General features: G+C 39.7%; 1 protein-coding gene across 1 annotated transcript; it reads left to right on the top strand.

Annotated features, from left to right (window-relative positions):
* Positions 1-1,283: 1,283 nt before the first annotated feature.
* bdh2 (3-hydroxybutyrate dehydrogenase, type 2) lies at positions 1,284-13,083 on the top strand. The gene is made up of 10 exons (XM_083924591.1): positions 1,284-1,317; positions 2,960-3,047; positions 4,333-4,411; positions 5,747-5,843; positions 9,547-9,655; positions 10,010-10,070; positions 10,265-10,378; positions 10,731-10,789; positions 10,958-11,050; positions 12,967-13,083. The coding sequence occupies exons 2-10, from the start codon at positions 2,976-2,978 to the stop codon at positions 13,018-13,020; spliced, it is 738 nt and encodes a 245-aa protein (XP_083780717.1). The 5' UTR covers positions 1,284-1,317; positions 2,960-2,975; the 3' UTR covers positions 13,021-13,083.
* The last annotated feature ends 3,143 nt before the right edge of the window (positions 13,084-16,226 follow it).

The following is a 16,226-nucleotide window of genomic DNA, read 5'->3' as shown; positions in this document are numbered from 1 at the left end:
CACATTCTGCTCCCGAAGGAGGAGATGTCTGTGCAATTCTCTGCAATTTGAACTTAAAACCTATCCCGGGCAAGCTTTAGTTGGCTCATCACTAACCCCGAAAACAATCGCTGTCTAAAGGCTCCTACACATGATATGCGGTAAAAACGCTTTGCACAGGCCGTTCCTTTTCGTTTCCTATGGAGGAGGGTGTAGCGCTCAATGTAGCCGCTCAGAGTTTCCTCTACCACTGCACTCAAGTTTAAATCAGTCGCTGAGCTTTCAAAAGCGCAACCAATGAGATAGAAGAGAGTGTGACGTCTACATTTCCTAGGTAATCAGAGAGTGTCATCAAGCCGGCTAGAAAGATCGAGGAAAAACGTATTGTTTGTGTCTATTTTTGTGAACTATGTAACGTTACATTAAAGTTGTATCACGATCACGAAAGAAAACGTAATGCCTGGAGGTTTATAAGCAGTCACACCAGGTTTGTCAATAGGCAGTTTACTTTTTTTCCCCTTTTCTTTGGTCACAAACAAAGCGAGAAACGTAGGACCTTTTTTGGGGAAAGCGGGGAACATCTGACCTTTTTTTAAAAAAAGGGCCCTATGTTTCCCAGTCACATACAAAGCGTTGAACATAGGACCCGGGGGACATAGGACTCGGTGAACATAGGTACGCTATCCTTCTGGCCCCCTTGCTCTGATCACACCCCTAGGCTATACAAAGCTGCCATCTTGTGGCAGAAAGACAAATAAACACCAACTCAGAAACACCTCTGTGGTAGTTCTTACTACAGTTACACCACATTTTCCATGATGAAACACAAAGGGACTCACAAGGTGAAAACAATTCCAGTGTGCTGTTGCAGCTAGTAAATGTTCTTTTTCTTTTTCTTTTTTTTTTACAAAACATTAACCTCAAGTGACAATAAAACTGGGCCAATGAAGGACTACAGGTCTCAAAGGTCAATTTCCAAGTCTTTCCAAAGCTTGATTTCATTATCAAGACAGTTCACAATAGTTAATGTAATAGTAGCCTATGCATGCGTCAAACAGGAGGCTGAAAAACTGCTTTCAACACATTTGAAGAGGTGCCTTAAAACTTTTATACACGGTTAAATAAATGTATTGTCTTGTAGAAAAGTCATGCGTGGGCCTTAACGTGAACCTGCTAGGCAAAGAGGAGACTGCACTCTCTTGCTCTCAATTTCATGTTCTCAGATTACAAACTGCTTACTACTTACTTCCTGCTCAAGAACCAATAGAATTACAACACAAGGTCACATGTGAAGCTGCTGTGCTCTTTGACATCCAGTCTGTCGGACCTGAAAAGAGGGTGAGTGTCGAGAAAGAGTTATTCAAGGCTTGTGCTTGATTTAACAATCTATGAATAGTAAATGTGTGAATCCCACAGTGTAGGTCATGACAATATGTTTAGTGTAGTCTTTTTCGTCGTTGCAGAGATGAAGGGACGTTGATGAAAAGACGTGTTATGCAACGATCTGATTCATAGAAATTAGTGCAGGCTGCCCACTGAAGATTACATGCATGCGGAAAAGTGACGTTATCAGTCAGAGTAGCTCGGATCCTGCAGACTTTTACTGTAGCAGAAGAAATATTCAGTTTCCTTTGGACAAACAACGATAGTAGCTTAATGCAACTTTAAAAGTGTGCACCACTTAACAACAAACAGTCAATAGTGTCCATTAAAAATATTACCTGCAGCAGCATCTATCCCTAAAAGCTACTCTGAAAAAAGATGCTCCTTATGAAAGAACTTACCTGATAACTTTTCTCAGTACTAATGCAATCCAGTTATATTAATCTGTCTCTCATTGGAACTGCTAATAGCTCATTCAGCATACTTTTAATGGTGCCAATTCGCAAAAATGGGTTGAATCCAGTGTGATAGGGTGCCCATAAACCCCTGTGCCATAGTAATTAGACATCTGCAGTTTCAGAACACAACACAATTTCAAAATACAGCTTAAAAAAGTAATTCCATCTCTGTTAATGTTTGCTTTCTGTATTGCAATGTATACCCTCAAGAGCAAATTAGATACTTTTACACTTTAGATAACTGCAGCTGTTGTCTTGACCAAAAGCTAGACATAATGAATAAATATGGCCCCAACTGGTAAATGTGTATTCATTCTTTTACTCCAGTATGAGAGTAATCATATAGCCTATTACATAGGTGCTTTGTGTTTGTATAAATATGCCCCTCAACTTAAAAAGCAAAAGGGCTTTGACACACAGATTCAAATTAAAATGAAATAATAATAATATTGTCACTGCATCATGTAGGTTGAGCTGTTTGTGTAGTTCATTTTCTCTAAATACATCCATTATCAGATTGCCATCTTGGCACTGCCGTCTACTGACGCGAGGGACGTAGGGCGTCAACAAGCAAAGTCAAAAGGTTTTGAGTATTTTGACAGATGTTTATATGTCTGTCTGTCTGTCTGTCTGTCTGTGGACAGATATTGTTGCCACATGAAAGATACAGTCACAAAATTTTGCAGGTGTGGACCAGTAGCAGGGAAGGAGCCCCCCCATTTTACTGCCCTGGCCCGATAACCATATAAGATACACTCACAAAACTTTACAGTTTTGTAGTGGAGATCAAAATGAAGGCTGAGTTTAAAATAGTAATAGTAGTAGTAGTTGTATTTGGATAGGAAGTATGGAAGGGGCCAAACCCCCCCAACTTACGCCCCTGTTCCGATTTTGCATTGCGGCTAGTACGATCCCATTGCACGATGGTCTCCATTTTTACACTAAAAAGTTATGTGAATCTATTTTATTTGTTACCTTTTACTCCCATCTGAAAAAAAAACCTTTCATAAACGCATTTGTAAATATCAAATGAATGCTCAGCGGGAGACTTTTATTATAAGAAAAAGAGCCTTTATGGTCATAATCAACCTGTTGTTATTGTGCAAAACCCTTTTTTCTGTTTGTTTTCATCACCGCAGCAGTGGAAGGTGAACCATGGGACGCCTCGATGGGAAAGTGATTGTGTTGTCAGCTGCAGCCCAGGGAATTGGACGTGCTGCAGCAATAGTAATGAGCTATAATAAGAACTTCTTACTGATACATTTCCGACAAATGCATTATTTAATCGGTTGTTGTGTAATGCAAACAAACAATGTTAATGGTGATGATCCCATCGTATATCTTCGGTAACAGCCATTTGAAACAGTACAAGTGTAGCACTGCATCAATAATGGTGATCCAAAAGATGTTTTCTTCCAAATTACTGTGCTACAAAAACAGAGTATGTGCAGTATTTAGTTGGCTGCTTAAGTTCTAGTTTTAACCCGTTTTTAAACCAAGCAGGGGTCAAATCTGAAATCCACTAAGAAATATACAAGCTGTTATACAAAATGTTATTCATCGTGTTATAGAAACAACCATTTTCCCATTTCATGAAGATAATGGACTTTATGTTGTGTATCTTTACAATATCACTTCACATTCTGTCATAGTGGTTGTTAAGAACAGGTTCAGGAGCAATGCTCATGTACAATCCCCAGGTGATACTCTTGCCAAAGAGCAAAACACTTGAGATTCTCGCACACATACAGTATATCCTCCCTGTCAAGAACCGGTCGTCATCACATCAATTCCCTTAAAGTGTTGTCTTTAAAACCATGCCTTGTATTGCAGGGATCTGTTTTTTTGTTTAGTGTAAAATAATTTAAATATAAAGAAGTCTATATATGTCTCAGATCATTAGGTTCTACTCACATACTATAAAAGGTTCATATTGTCTGAAGGGTCTATTGAGCTTTTTCCATTTAGACTTTAAAATGTGTATTTTGCTGATGTCTGCTCTGTGGTTAATGATGCGGTCACTCCATCAGCTAGTGGATTTAAAATGGGTTTAATGATTGAGGTTAGAAATTGTATCGTTCTATTTTTTATATCTTGGTGTTAGCACTGTGACCTGAATTATTACCTATGTGCATACAGGCAGCCATTCATATTTAATAAGAAGTTAAAAAAAAAACCTTCCTCTCACAGCCTTAAGTTGTTTTCTTTCATGGCCAAAAGCTTATTTAAAAGACCAATGGGTTCGTACAAAGGCTTAAAAGTATGGAATGGATGTGATGGCAAATGCATGGAGAGTTTTTGCTTTAAGTACTTTGAAAGTGCTTGATTTTTACTCTTAAAAAGCTGTACGAACCCCAAAATAGCCATAGCCATTTTAGAATGAAAAGATATTGGTTTCAATCATGGGATCATACCAAAATATGTAAACCTTTTCTACAGTGGAATACTGGCCTGCAAGATTTACACCATAACTATAAGTTTGGCACTGACAGATGTTTTTTCGACTGTGTAGGCATGTGCAAAGGAAGGAGCTCAAGTCACAGCAACAGACATCAATGGAGAGAAGCTGAAAGAGCTGGACGGCATTCCAGGTAACGTTCATTTCTGTAGGTCTGAGGCTGCCATCTGCTGGGTAGCCAGCGTGATGCAGCCAGCCCTTTCGTCAAATTATTTTACAACTTGATCATGCACCAATCTCTGTAACTCGGTAGCTTTTAACTTTATTTTCTTCGGCCTATAAAATCGTGAAAATTTCCCATCACAGAGCCCAAGGTGACATCTTCAGATTCTAATCGGTCGTTTTGATCTCAGTCTACTTAAGTGGTGCTTTTGCATTATTCTGCTATGAAGAAACTCAGTTTTACATATCTGTCGATTAAATCAACTAATTGATTAGTCGATGAAATCAAATGAGTGTTAGACGATTAAGAATTTCTTTAACCAAGGACAGTTGATCAGTTTACTTTCTTAGAAGACTATTAGAAGAATATTATATTTATGAAGCTGGAACCAGAGAATTTTTTGTTTTTTGCTTGAGAAAAAAAGATCAAGAAATGAAGTGATCGGTTAATAGATTAGGAAAATATAGATATATATCAGCTTTAGATGTACCTTATGTTGATATCTTTGGTCTAGTTGTATAACTGTTGTATACTGTAACCTTCATGTGCTTGTATTGTTCATATGTACTGTAATCAGGGCTTCTTTGAAAAGGAGAACTTGCTCTCAATGGCCCTCCCTGTTTTAAAGGTTTCGATCGATCAATCAAATGGTTTTATTTAATTGATTTAATTTTAATAATTATTTCCTCGATTAATCTTTTCTTAAGTACTTTTTTTTGCTAGTTTCAGTTTAGCATTGATGACCTACAAATAATTTTCTTATGATAGCAACCCACACTTACTATCAACATTTAGTGACCATTAGACTGATCTCCTGAACCATGCTGCCTGTATCATATCATACATCACATAATAAGCTATCAACATGTTAAAACAGACTGCATCTATGACATTTCTATGTTATTTTTTTGCGGGCTTTTAGTTCTTTATATTTTAGCTGATTTTATAGTTTTGTGTTGGCCTTTTATCATTAACATTAATGAATGTTTTTTCTTTGTTTGTAAACAGTAAATATATTTCAGAAGGAGGTTTATGGGAGAAAATTGCTCCGATTGGACCAGGTTAAAATATATACTCTCTCAATACCACAACATCAAGAGGCTGCACAAGCAAAGCACTGAACCTCTAACTGCTTTCTGTAAAACTGTTGAGCTTAAACTAGTATCTCCTGCAATAAAATGTTAAATACTAAAGACACAATAAAGGCAATTTGTTTTTAATGTTTTCTAAATCAGAGCAAGTGCCGTTAAAATAATTGGGACTTTGTCTCCACAACCAAAGCTCTGTTTTTCTCTACATCAACAGGGATCAAGACCAAGGTCGTGGATGTGACTAATAAGGATCAGGTCAAAGCCCTGGCCGAGGAACATGACCGTGTAGATGTGCTGTTCAACATTGCTGGGTACGTTTTTCCTCTTTCCAGGATGTTGGCCTGAATTACCAGCGTAGTAATACTAATAAACTCTACTCCCACATGCACCAGTGTGATGCCATTAATATTCATTAGCACACCAAATGCATGGCTGAAAATAGCATCAACAGCAATCAACATTTCCATTTTTTGTATGTATATAAATTCTGTTTAAACCCGGTATATTTGCAAAGTGGCAAATAAAGATAAGCTACACTAATTTTATTAGTATTTACCGTTTGTAGAATAAGATTCGAGTGGTAGCTGTGGAGCACTTCTTCCGACTTGTGGGATCGAAATATTTCCATTAACTACTAGAACAATGGGCCTCATGCGAGAACCACCATACAAGCAGTTTGTTCTTAAGTGGCTTATACAGTTGATTAAGATCTTTTTTGCATCCACCAGTTTTTTGGTATTTTGAATTTTCTCTTAGGTACAAACACAATTTAGGAATGGTCCAGACCTGTCGTAGGAGTCATGTGCAGTTAATCTGCTGTTATCCAAGCCTTCGTTTTTAGTTAATATATTTCATTACTCATCTATTATGACATGTTCTCTTGTCCATCTCTGTGACAGAGACTTCCCCTTTAGAGCTTATAATCAGGCCCAAAAGATCCAACCTGGCCCCACCAGAGCCTGTGCACGTTCTGTCCGAGCCCGTCCTGGCCAGACTCATTAATTGTAATCATGAGCCTGAGCCCGATTTAAACCCGACATTTGGTGGGCCGTTATAACTTATGTTTCAACTACAATTCAAGTTGTTTGAATGACTGTTCAGAATGAGCTTAATGAATAATGCAACAAGAATGAAGCTGTCATAGGAGAACAGTAATCTGAAAGCAGACAGAAACAGAAATGTTATCACTGTCGACAAATAATTTAAAATTGTTACAAAGGTCTGACTTCCCTCCATACTTGCTTACTGTTAATTCTCCTGTTTTTATTTTTGTCTTAACATTGTCAAGCTCCACTTTGACCTTTAAGCTACACAGTGCACACACATCAAAGCAGTCCTGGTGTGATGCATGCTAGTGGAGGAGGCACGAGACAAAGTGTTGCGTTTTATTACATTGTAACTCATGCAACTTTCATCAAAATTATAGAATAAATTATTAATATTTGATTTATTCTGAAATATTGTTATTTTTTATTGTTTAGAATTGGCTAGAATATCCGCTGTGGCTATACCACTGCTGTACTAGAATGTTTTCTGACGAATTTTCTCAATCTGATGCGGCACACTCGTACGGAAAAAATAAAAGAAATTTGCGATAAGAATCCTCAAAGCAATTTCAGTCAAAAACCACTGGACTGGTTGTTTGTCTAGGAAGACGTTTCACCTCTCATCCAAGAGGCTTCATCAGTTCATGTACGCATCTGACCAGGCTGGGAATGGTCCAACTAACTGGTGTGGAGATCCAGGTATTTAACCTCTCACAGGGCCGATGATGTCACTGACACCCTTTGTGCTCCAAGTGCCCACGCCCGTCGTTAGAGTGACAGTCGTTGGTGGGCAGTTGGTTTCGACTTCGTTAGTGCTCTATTGAGTCTGAACGACAGTCGTTGGGGTCACCCGGGCCATGTGTGAACAGTTGTCCTTTGAGGTTAGATTGTTGAATCTCCTGGGAAGGGATGAAAGGGCGGCATTGTAAATTGGAGATAAGTGGTGTCTCAGACCCCCTCCTCTGTTTAGCGATGGTTTCTCCACTTTTACATAGATGGCTTCTTTTACTCCTCTTTCAAACCATCTGTCCTCTCTGTCCAAGATTTGGACATTGCTGTCATCAAAGGAGTGGGCTTTCTCCTTGAGGTGTAAGTGGACAGCCGAGTCCAGGCCTGAGGAGTTAGCTCTCCTGTGTTGGGCCATGCGTTTATGCAGTGGTTGTTTTGTTTCTCCAATGTAAAGATCTTTGCATTCCTCGTTGCATTGGACAGCATAAACCAGGTTGCTTTTGTGGTGGTGTGGTGTTCTGTCCTTCGGATGTACGAATCTCTGTCTGAGTGTGTTACCGGGTTTGAAATACACAGGGATGCAGTGTTTGTTGAAAATCCTCCTGAGTTTCTCCGATACCCCAGCCACATATGGGATGACTATGTTGTTTCTCCTGACTTGGAGCACAAAGGGTGTCAGTGACATCATCGGCCTTGTGAGAGGTTAAATACCTGGATCACCACACCAGTTAGTTGGACCAGTCCCAGCCTGGTCAGATGCGTACATGAACTGATGAAGCCTCTTGGATGAGAGGTGAAACGTCTTCCTAGACAAACAACCAGTCCCGTTGTTTTTGACTGAAATTGCTTTGAGGATAACGATGACCTGGACGAATGAGAACATTCACAGGCTGCGATAAGAATACAGAAATGTTCATGCTCGAGGCCCATTGTTTTTGTTGTAATTCTGCTATACCAGGGGTCCTCAACCCGCGGCTCTTGGTCCTCATGCGGCTCTTCAGTCCTTTTTCAGTGGCTCCCTGTAGCTTTGCCAAATAATAACATGGAAATAAATTATGTGTTTTTTGCTCAGTGGACAATCTTTCAATGGGAGCACATGTTATCTTGGAGTTCAAGGTGATTTTAAAAAAATATTATGTGAAACTAAAATATGCGACACATGCTAGGTCTCTCACTCAGCACCTTTCCCTGCTAATCGTGAGTTTCTGACCTGCGCTGTCAGTATGCTAACCATGGATAACCCCCCCAAAAAACACTAATCGGAGGAGAATAGAGTGTTATGTGGAGAGATCAATTTGCTTTCACTGCCAACACTGATGGCTTACCCGTATGCTTGATATGTAGTGAGAAATTGGCGAACAACATTTTTTTTAATAACAGGTAATAATAATCATAATAGGAATGAAATGTCAGTTTTCTTTATTTTTGTTCTATAATTTCATAAATGCAACAAACTAGTTGTACTATTTTGTATATATCATATAACTATATATACAACTTTATAAGCTGTGAGATCAAATATGTTTTGCGGCTCCAGACAAATTTTACTTGGTGAAGAGGGGGCAAAATGGCTCTTTTGATAGTAAAGGTTGCAGACCCCTGTGCTATACACAAGAGTGCCATTATTATTTCGTTGTCTTTTGTTCTCTGCTTGGATTACCCTGCTGCCTACATCGTGTATTTATGTTGTAGTAACTGATGATTTTTATTCATCATGTAAAGTTGATGTAATAACAAAATACTAACCTTTTACAGTTAATCACTTTACTCAAATAGAGGATTTTATGTTTTTTGGCGCATGATGACATTATAAAATATATAAAACCTCAATTGAAGCTTTAAAGGTACATACAATCTGTACCGGGTGTATAGCAGTTCTACTTGTTTTGCTGTTTCCACCTTTAGCACGTTTATCCATCGCCTGCTTAACTAAATTTCCAAAATCCCAATAACTTAAGGTTTAACCTCTACTTGACCTTTTGTCAATCTCCTTAGCGAAGGTCTCTAAATTGACACCTTTTAAGGCTCAGTAAAATGTTGAGGGGGTAAATGCTGCATTTCCACCAGTATTTCTAAGTTTAAAAATGAATACCTCATATCGATCTCTTGCGCTCATCTATTTTTATTCTAATTGACATATGAGGTATTTTGCCTTAGACCTAAGTCCATATGTATAGATGACTACATGTAATGCTGTCCTTTGTAATACCCAGAGTTACACATCATCTACTGTATACAGGTTTGTACACCACGGCTCCATCTTGGACTGCGAAGAGGCCGACTGGGACTTCACAATGAACGTGAACGTCCGGAGCATGTATCTCATGAGCAAGGCTTTCCTACCTAAGGTGACCTTTGCCCACTTCACCAAATGCTTAACACCATTCACCCCGTTGTTCAGAGAATGGAATAGGCGTTGTTGTAAATTCAATGACATATGCTTTTGTTTTGTTCTCATTCTTTGTCCGCTGGGATTAGTTGTATTACTCTGAGCCTGTGACATGATGGGCGGTGACTGCCCAGTCACTAATCCAGCTTTAGCCACAAACTAACCAAACTGTCTCAAAGGGGAGTTTTAGCTTTGATCATAGCACAGTTCTATCATTTGTTACATAAAAAAGATTGTTCCATGATATGACTCCTCATTTTACCAATTATAATGGGGTTATATGCCACCTTCCTAATTTATTTTTTCACTCTAGATGTTGGCAAAGAAGTCAGGCAACATTATTAACATGGCATCTGTTGCATCAAGCATAAAAGGTAAAAAAAAACGTCTGCAGATCTTATCACTGTAGATGATTGTAGAATAAATATTATGCCTAATTAAAGGGAGATTAAGTAGTTGAAGTATAACCATGTTCATTGTAATCCTCTTACCGTAGCTCAGATAATTGTCCTGCGTATGTGTGTGTGTGTGTGTCTATGTGTGAGTGACATGCGTTTCCTCAACACAGGTGTTGTGAACCGGTGTGTCTATAGTACATCCAAGGCTGCAGTGATTGGGCTCACAAAATCTATAGCGGCTGATTTCATTGAGCAAGGCATTCGCTGTAATTGTGTCTGTCCTGGTAAGTTTAGAACATCCTGAAAAATAAAATCCTGTCCTTTGTCTTTCTTCCTCAAGTGTTGTCCGAGGTTACTTGCATTTCAATAGAGAAGAATGTACCACACACATCCTTGAAAACAAACTGAAAAGATGCCTTTTGGAAAAATGTAAGAGCTTTTCATGTTTGAGAACAAACAAGCCTTGAGTTTGTCCCTTCAAAGCCAGTATAAATAACTGCTTATTTGTACAGTAGATCTGAAGTGAACCCAGTTGTACCTATTATGTCAGAAAAAGCATACAGGTAGTCAAAGGCTAGCTATATTTCTGTATTCAATATTTTTGTTATAATGAAGGTTTTTCATTTATTTTCTCAGGTACAGTTGATACTCCATCCCTGAGGGGTAGGATCCAGGCCCAACCTGATCCAGAACAGGTATGGTAGGCTCTGATTTACCCTGTGATTTTCTCCAGTCTTAATCTGACGGTAATGCATGCATCATTTAAGTACATTTTGGTATCTACAAGAAGAAATCCTGGGTGTATGAGATAATGAATGCTACAACTATAACTCCTCTCTCTTTCTCTTTCTGTAAATCTTCAGGCTTATAAGGATTTCATGGCAAGACAGAAAACTGGCAGAATGTGCACAGCTGAAGAGGTGGCGTACCTGTGCGTGTACCTGGCCTCCGATGAGGTGAGTGCTTGCAGACAATAGACCCACATACATGTATGTGATTCAGCAGGCATAGGTTAATGATGTACTTGATGTACTAAGAATATGTATCGGATATAGGGCATCAACTAAGGAATATTTTCTTTGTCGATTCATCTGTTGATTCTTTTCTCAATTAATCGACAAGTTGTTTTGTCTAGAAAAATGTTGGAGAATGGGGAAAAATGTCGATCAGTAGCCCAAGATGTTGTCCTCAAATATCTTGTTTTGTCCACAAGTCAAAGTTCAGGTTACTGTCATAGAACAGTAAAGAAACCTGAAAATATTCACATTTAAGAAGCTGGATTCAGAAATTCCTGACTTTATTTTTTTCTTTAAAACACAACTCTAATAGATGAATCTTTTAACAAAATATTTGGCGATTCATTTTTCATTTTGGTTAACAACTAATTGATTAATCATTGCAGCTCTCATCAGATCAAATTAATAGACATTTAGGGTTCTTTCGGGTGCTGTAAATCCTTGAAAACACTTGAATTTGAATGTGGTGTTTTCAAACTTTTAAAAGTATGATGTGATATCATGAGGCCACAGTAGGATACGAAGGAGGGATGGACATGAGTAGTTAATTCCAAGATCAAGGGATTGCATCGATTCCTCAAGGGCCAATCGAGTACTAGTTTTTCTAAATTTAGTTTTAGAACTCAACAAATCCTCCTGCAGGAACAATGATGCACAGCAATACAGCCTACCCAACACCTACTGCTTATTCTCTATCAAAACAGTCACAGTTACCCTTTAAGGATTAATTTTTTCACAACCACCACTACAAAAACATTTGTTTTATACAAAAAAACGTAATTAAATTAATTTCGCATTCTGTTAATGATCAGTCCCACTTTGGAGAACAGGCACTCCCCTGGCACAGAGGTGGCAGGTATCAGCAGGTGCTGCTTTGCAAAAACGCTCAGGTTTTTGTACGGGTGCCTGTTGGACTTCCACCACTCCAGTGGGTTTTGATGAGGACGAATGCATGGCTCACTGAAACAAGCTTCTAGCTTGTTGAAATCCATATTATCAAACTAGTCCTCCCAAAAGAAGGTGTCCAGTTCCTCTGTGCTTGCGACGTTGCAACCCTGCACGTCACTGCTTTCCCCCTCCGTATCGTCTGCACCTTGCACAGTAACACCGTCGTGTAAGTCACACAAATTCTCTTGGATGGTGAGGCGAAGGGTCGGTTCCAAAAATCAAAGGTGTTTTGTGTCACGGGTCAAGCACGGAAGCAAGAGGTGCTGCACACAAAAATAAACTTGGTTTCGTTGTTTACCAATCGAGTTAATTTGAATCGAGGACTATTCGAGAAAAAGATCACTGACGCCCATCCCGAATACGTATTGCAATACAATTAATTAATTCTGAATATTGACCATGTCCTACACTGTTATACTAAACAGCTGTTCTCAACAGTCAGGCAGAGTTTGCAGGGCCTTTGCCACACAGACGTTCAGGTACTAGATATTAGATTGGCTTTTTTCAACGTAGTGGGAGTAGACCAAACAAATAAATATTAAGAAATACATCAATTATTTACCAGAATGGTTTTCCTGACAATGTGGAAAATGCTTTGAAAATACATTTAATATTGACACAGGGTATAACTTAACAGGTATTTTTTTTAAGGTTCACAATTTCCAACTAATCAAAAGATTTTGCTGACTTTATTTTTGGTATCTGATAAATACACGTATTGTGGAGAGGGGAGAGCTACTTGGACTCATGACCTCAGTATTTCTAAAAGTCCTGGCTACACCCCTGAGTGTATGCATGCTTAACCCCAAACTAAACTTTTAATATTGCATAGTAAAATGTAGATGAAGCTGCTTGTAATTTGTAAGCAGTGCAAATATTTCCCAGTGATCTTGTCTCCTTCTTCGCAGTCTGCCTATGTGACTGGGACGGAGCAAATCATCGATGGAGGATGGAGACTCTGAGATAACTGTATGACAGAGACTACTTTTCTTCTTTGAATCCCAAATAAAGTGCAGAAAATCTGACTTGATCTTTTTTTTTATATATTATGTTGACTGATTATGTGTAAGATAGTTCCCATTTTCAAGTTAAATCCATGCTGCAAATGTGTGCAATGACAAAATATATTGACTTGAGCATTTGTTAACTATTTCACAAACCTATCTGTTCATGTGATAGATAATGCAGCATGCGTATCTATAAAATACATCTGTGAAAACGTCTTCATCAACACTCGAGTGGCTTTTCTATTTGACCCCCCTTCCAAGACACGCGGTACATACATGCTTGGCCATCACTAATCCGCCTCATTCCCAATACCCAGCTGCTCTATCTGTCATGACTGCCAGGGACGCTGCACACTGAAGTTCACACGCGATGACGATATAAGGTGAGTTGTTTGTTTTTTTTCTAAATTAAATTATATATTTAGGGAGTCCCGGGTGACGGGATGTCTCTTTCTGGCTTCCGTGCTTGTGGTCAATGCGTGGAGAGTTCACTGACAACTGTTGGTCGGAAGCACAGCCAGCTATTTGCAAGGGATTCAATATATGACAGACTACAAAAGTCAAATTGTGCTTAGATTTATCAACCGAAACCAGACGCTGCCGGTGGCCGTCTACAACGGCGGCTGCTAACGTTAACTAGCTCATTAAAGGAGACGTTAATGCAACGTGAAACATCAAGACGCTATTAGGTCTATTCATGTCCCCGTCTTTGTGAAAATGGGTGTGCCAGTGAAATGACCAGCTATTCTGTAAGCTAACCTTATATCACTATGAGGAAATATGTTGGTAGCAGCGCTACTGAGAAAGCATGCCCTTGTCCGATAATGGGTTTATCGGGAGGCTAACGTTAGCTTATGACTTCGGCAGCAGCGAGATAAAGCTGCTTCAACAGTACGCCAGGACAAGTCAACCTCCTGACATTTGCTTTGTTTGCTTTTGCTTCGCCTGCTAGCTTAAAGTGGCTACCGGTGCCAGTTAGCGATAGATTGGTATGTTGTTGACGCTTACCAGTTAACTGGTTATCCTAACGTACTTGCCCTAGTGTCCACTAACATGAAGTTAGCACGCTGTGCCATATGGTCGAGCTGTAAGCGTTGATTAGTGTGGTCAAGTGGATTAACCGACGTCTGTTGCCATAAGCAACTGTCAAAACATTGTAGTAGAGTTAAATGTATAATAGCTAAAATACCTGTCAACGTCTGTGTATACCATAGGTTAAACTAAGCTATTAGGAACGACAGTGGCACAGAGTTCAGCATTTTACCATTGTAATGAGTAAGAGTCACTTTGTAGTGTGATGTGACTGGCTCCTGTGTGCTGGAGGGAAATTAGTTTCACCTGGTTTTGATGGATGTTACCTTCAATAGCTCCGTGTCAAAGCCTCGATTTCCCATAGTTTTTGGCATATAGTTGGAGAGTAAATTAAGACATTCGCTTCACAGTTTTGATGGGACCGTCCTCAAAGTGCAATACGACCTACAATCTTCAATAACTTTTTTGTTTTTCATCATAGACATCTCAGACAACTGTCTTGATATAGAGGGGCAGTTCTCAAACATTTCACACCTGTGAGTTTATTAAAGTAAAGCTTTTTTTCAATGAAAAAATCCAAATAACAACAAATCATGGTCATCAATTGCATTTTTCATTAATTATTCTTATTTCAAGATATCGAAATGAACAGCTTGCTCATTTATGAATATCAAACACACATCACATCAAACCACCTCTTGTATGTTTGAGTCTGTGTTACTCTTATATGCATACGTTGATATATAGATAAAGTTTCTGCATTCCCTTTCCAATAGCTTTCTCATTTATGAATATTTCTTCACCACTTTCACCTCTCATGCGCCTTGGACATCCTTTTCCATCGTTCACAGCTGATAGTTTGTGGGGGAAAAAGCTAATTCCTTTACTGTTTATCATCATATGTAAAGACATTCTGGCTCCAACCCCCAACACTCTTTTTTTCCCCACTCAACAAACGTAATGTCATCATGTCCAACTTCCATCCCATCTCCAATCTCCCCCTTCTCTCTAAAATTCTGGTACTTGTTTTTTGCTGCTCAAGTCAAAACCCACCTGACCTCTAACCACCTGTATGAACCATTTCAATCTGGATTTTGCCCACAACACTGCACCGAAACAGCCCTCCTAAAAGTCACCAATGACCTCCTCCTCACCTCTGACTGTGGCCTCACCTCACCATCCTCATCATTCTCGACCTCACTGCAGCCTTCGACACCATCAACCACTCCATCCTCCTCTCCCGTTTGGAAACCTTCTTCAACATCACTGGCACTGCACTCTCCTGGCTCCTACCTCCCCAATAGACAACAATTAATCAACATAATAACTGCACTTCCTCCATCTTCCTCCTCTGTCCCAAGATGTCCGGTGCTTGGTCCTCTTCTCTTCATCCTCTACATCCTCCCCCTCTGCAACATTATTCACAAACATAGTCTCCCCTTCAACTGCAACGCTAACGATTTCCAAATCTACATCTCCACCAAATCCATCACCACAGCCACTTGCGCCACTCTGACCACCTGCTTCCCTGAATCAAAATCCTGGATGCAAAACAACTTCCCCCAACCCAACTGTAACAAATCAGACATGATAATCATCTGCCCCAAATCCCTCACCAATAACATCCACAACTTCACTCTCTCCGTCCCTACACCTGCGAAAACCTTGGAGTCATGTTCGACAGCAAGCTCACCTTTTAACCACATGTAAACCACACCACCAGGACTGCCCTTTTTCACCACAAGAACATTGCCTTTCTCCGCCCATCACTCACCTTCTCTGCTGCTGATTCACGCATTCATCACATCCAGAATACACTACTGCAATGGCATCCTCTACGGTTCACCTGCCAAAATTTTTAACAAACTTCAATATATCCCAAACTCTGCTGCTGGCCTCCTCACTGCTCTCGTGACCACATCACCCCTGTTCTACAAAATCTCCTCTGGCTCCTCCTCACCCACAAAGCTCTCCACAACCAGGACCCTTCCTACCTCACCACCCCGTCACCAATGCTCCTCCAACAATAACCTCCTCTCCCTACCTGTCAGGACCCAGTACTGTACCTGGGCGACAGAGCGTTTTCCATTGCTGCCCCCTCCCTCTGGACCTCACTACCCACACACATC

The sequence above is a fragment of the Echiichthys vipera genome (genome assembly GCF_963691815.1).
Source record: "Echiichthys vipera genome assembly, chromosome: 2".
NCBI classification, from domain to species: Eukaryota; Metazoa; Chordata; class Actinopteri; order Perciformes; family Trachinidae; genus Echiichthys; species Echiichthys vipera.
The sequence above is the reverse complement of the archived record's forward strand: the minus strand, read 5'-3'. Positions and strand labels throughout refer to the sequence as shown.

Bases quoted from the DNA above. Each gene is read 5' to 3' on its own strand.
- bdh2 (XM_083924591.1), top strand. From the start codon at position 2,976: ATGGGACGCCTCGATGGGAAAGTGATTGTGTTGTCAGCTGCAGCCCAG. The intron at 3,048-4,332 runs GTAATGAGCTAT...TCGACTGTGTAG, and splicing joins TTGGACGTGCTGCAGCAATA to GCATGTGCAAAGGAAGGAGC. The intron at 10,379-10,730 runs GTAAGTTTAGAA...TTATTTTCTCAG, and splicing joins CTGTAATTGTGTCTGTCCTG to GTACAGTTGATACTCCATCC.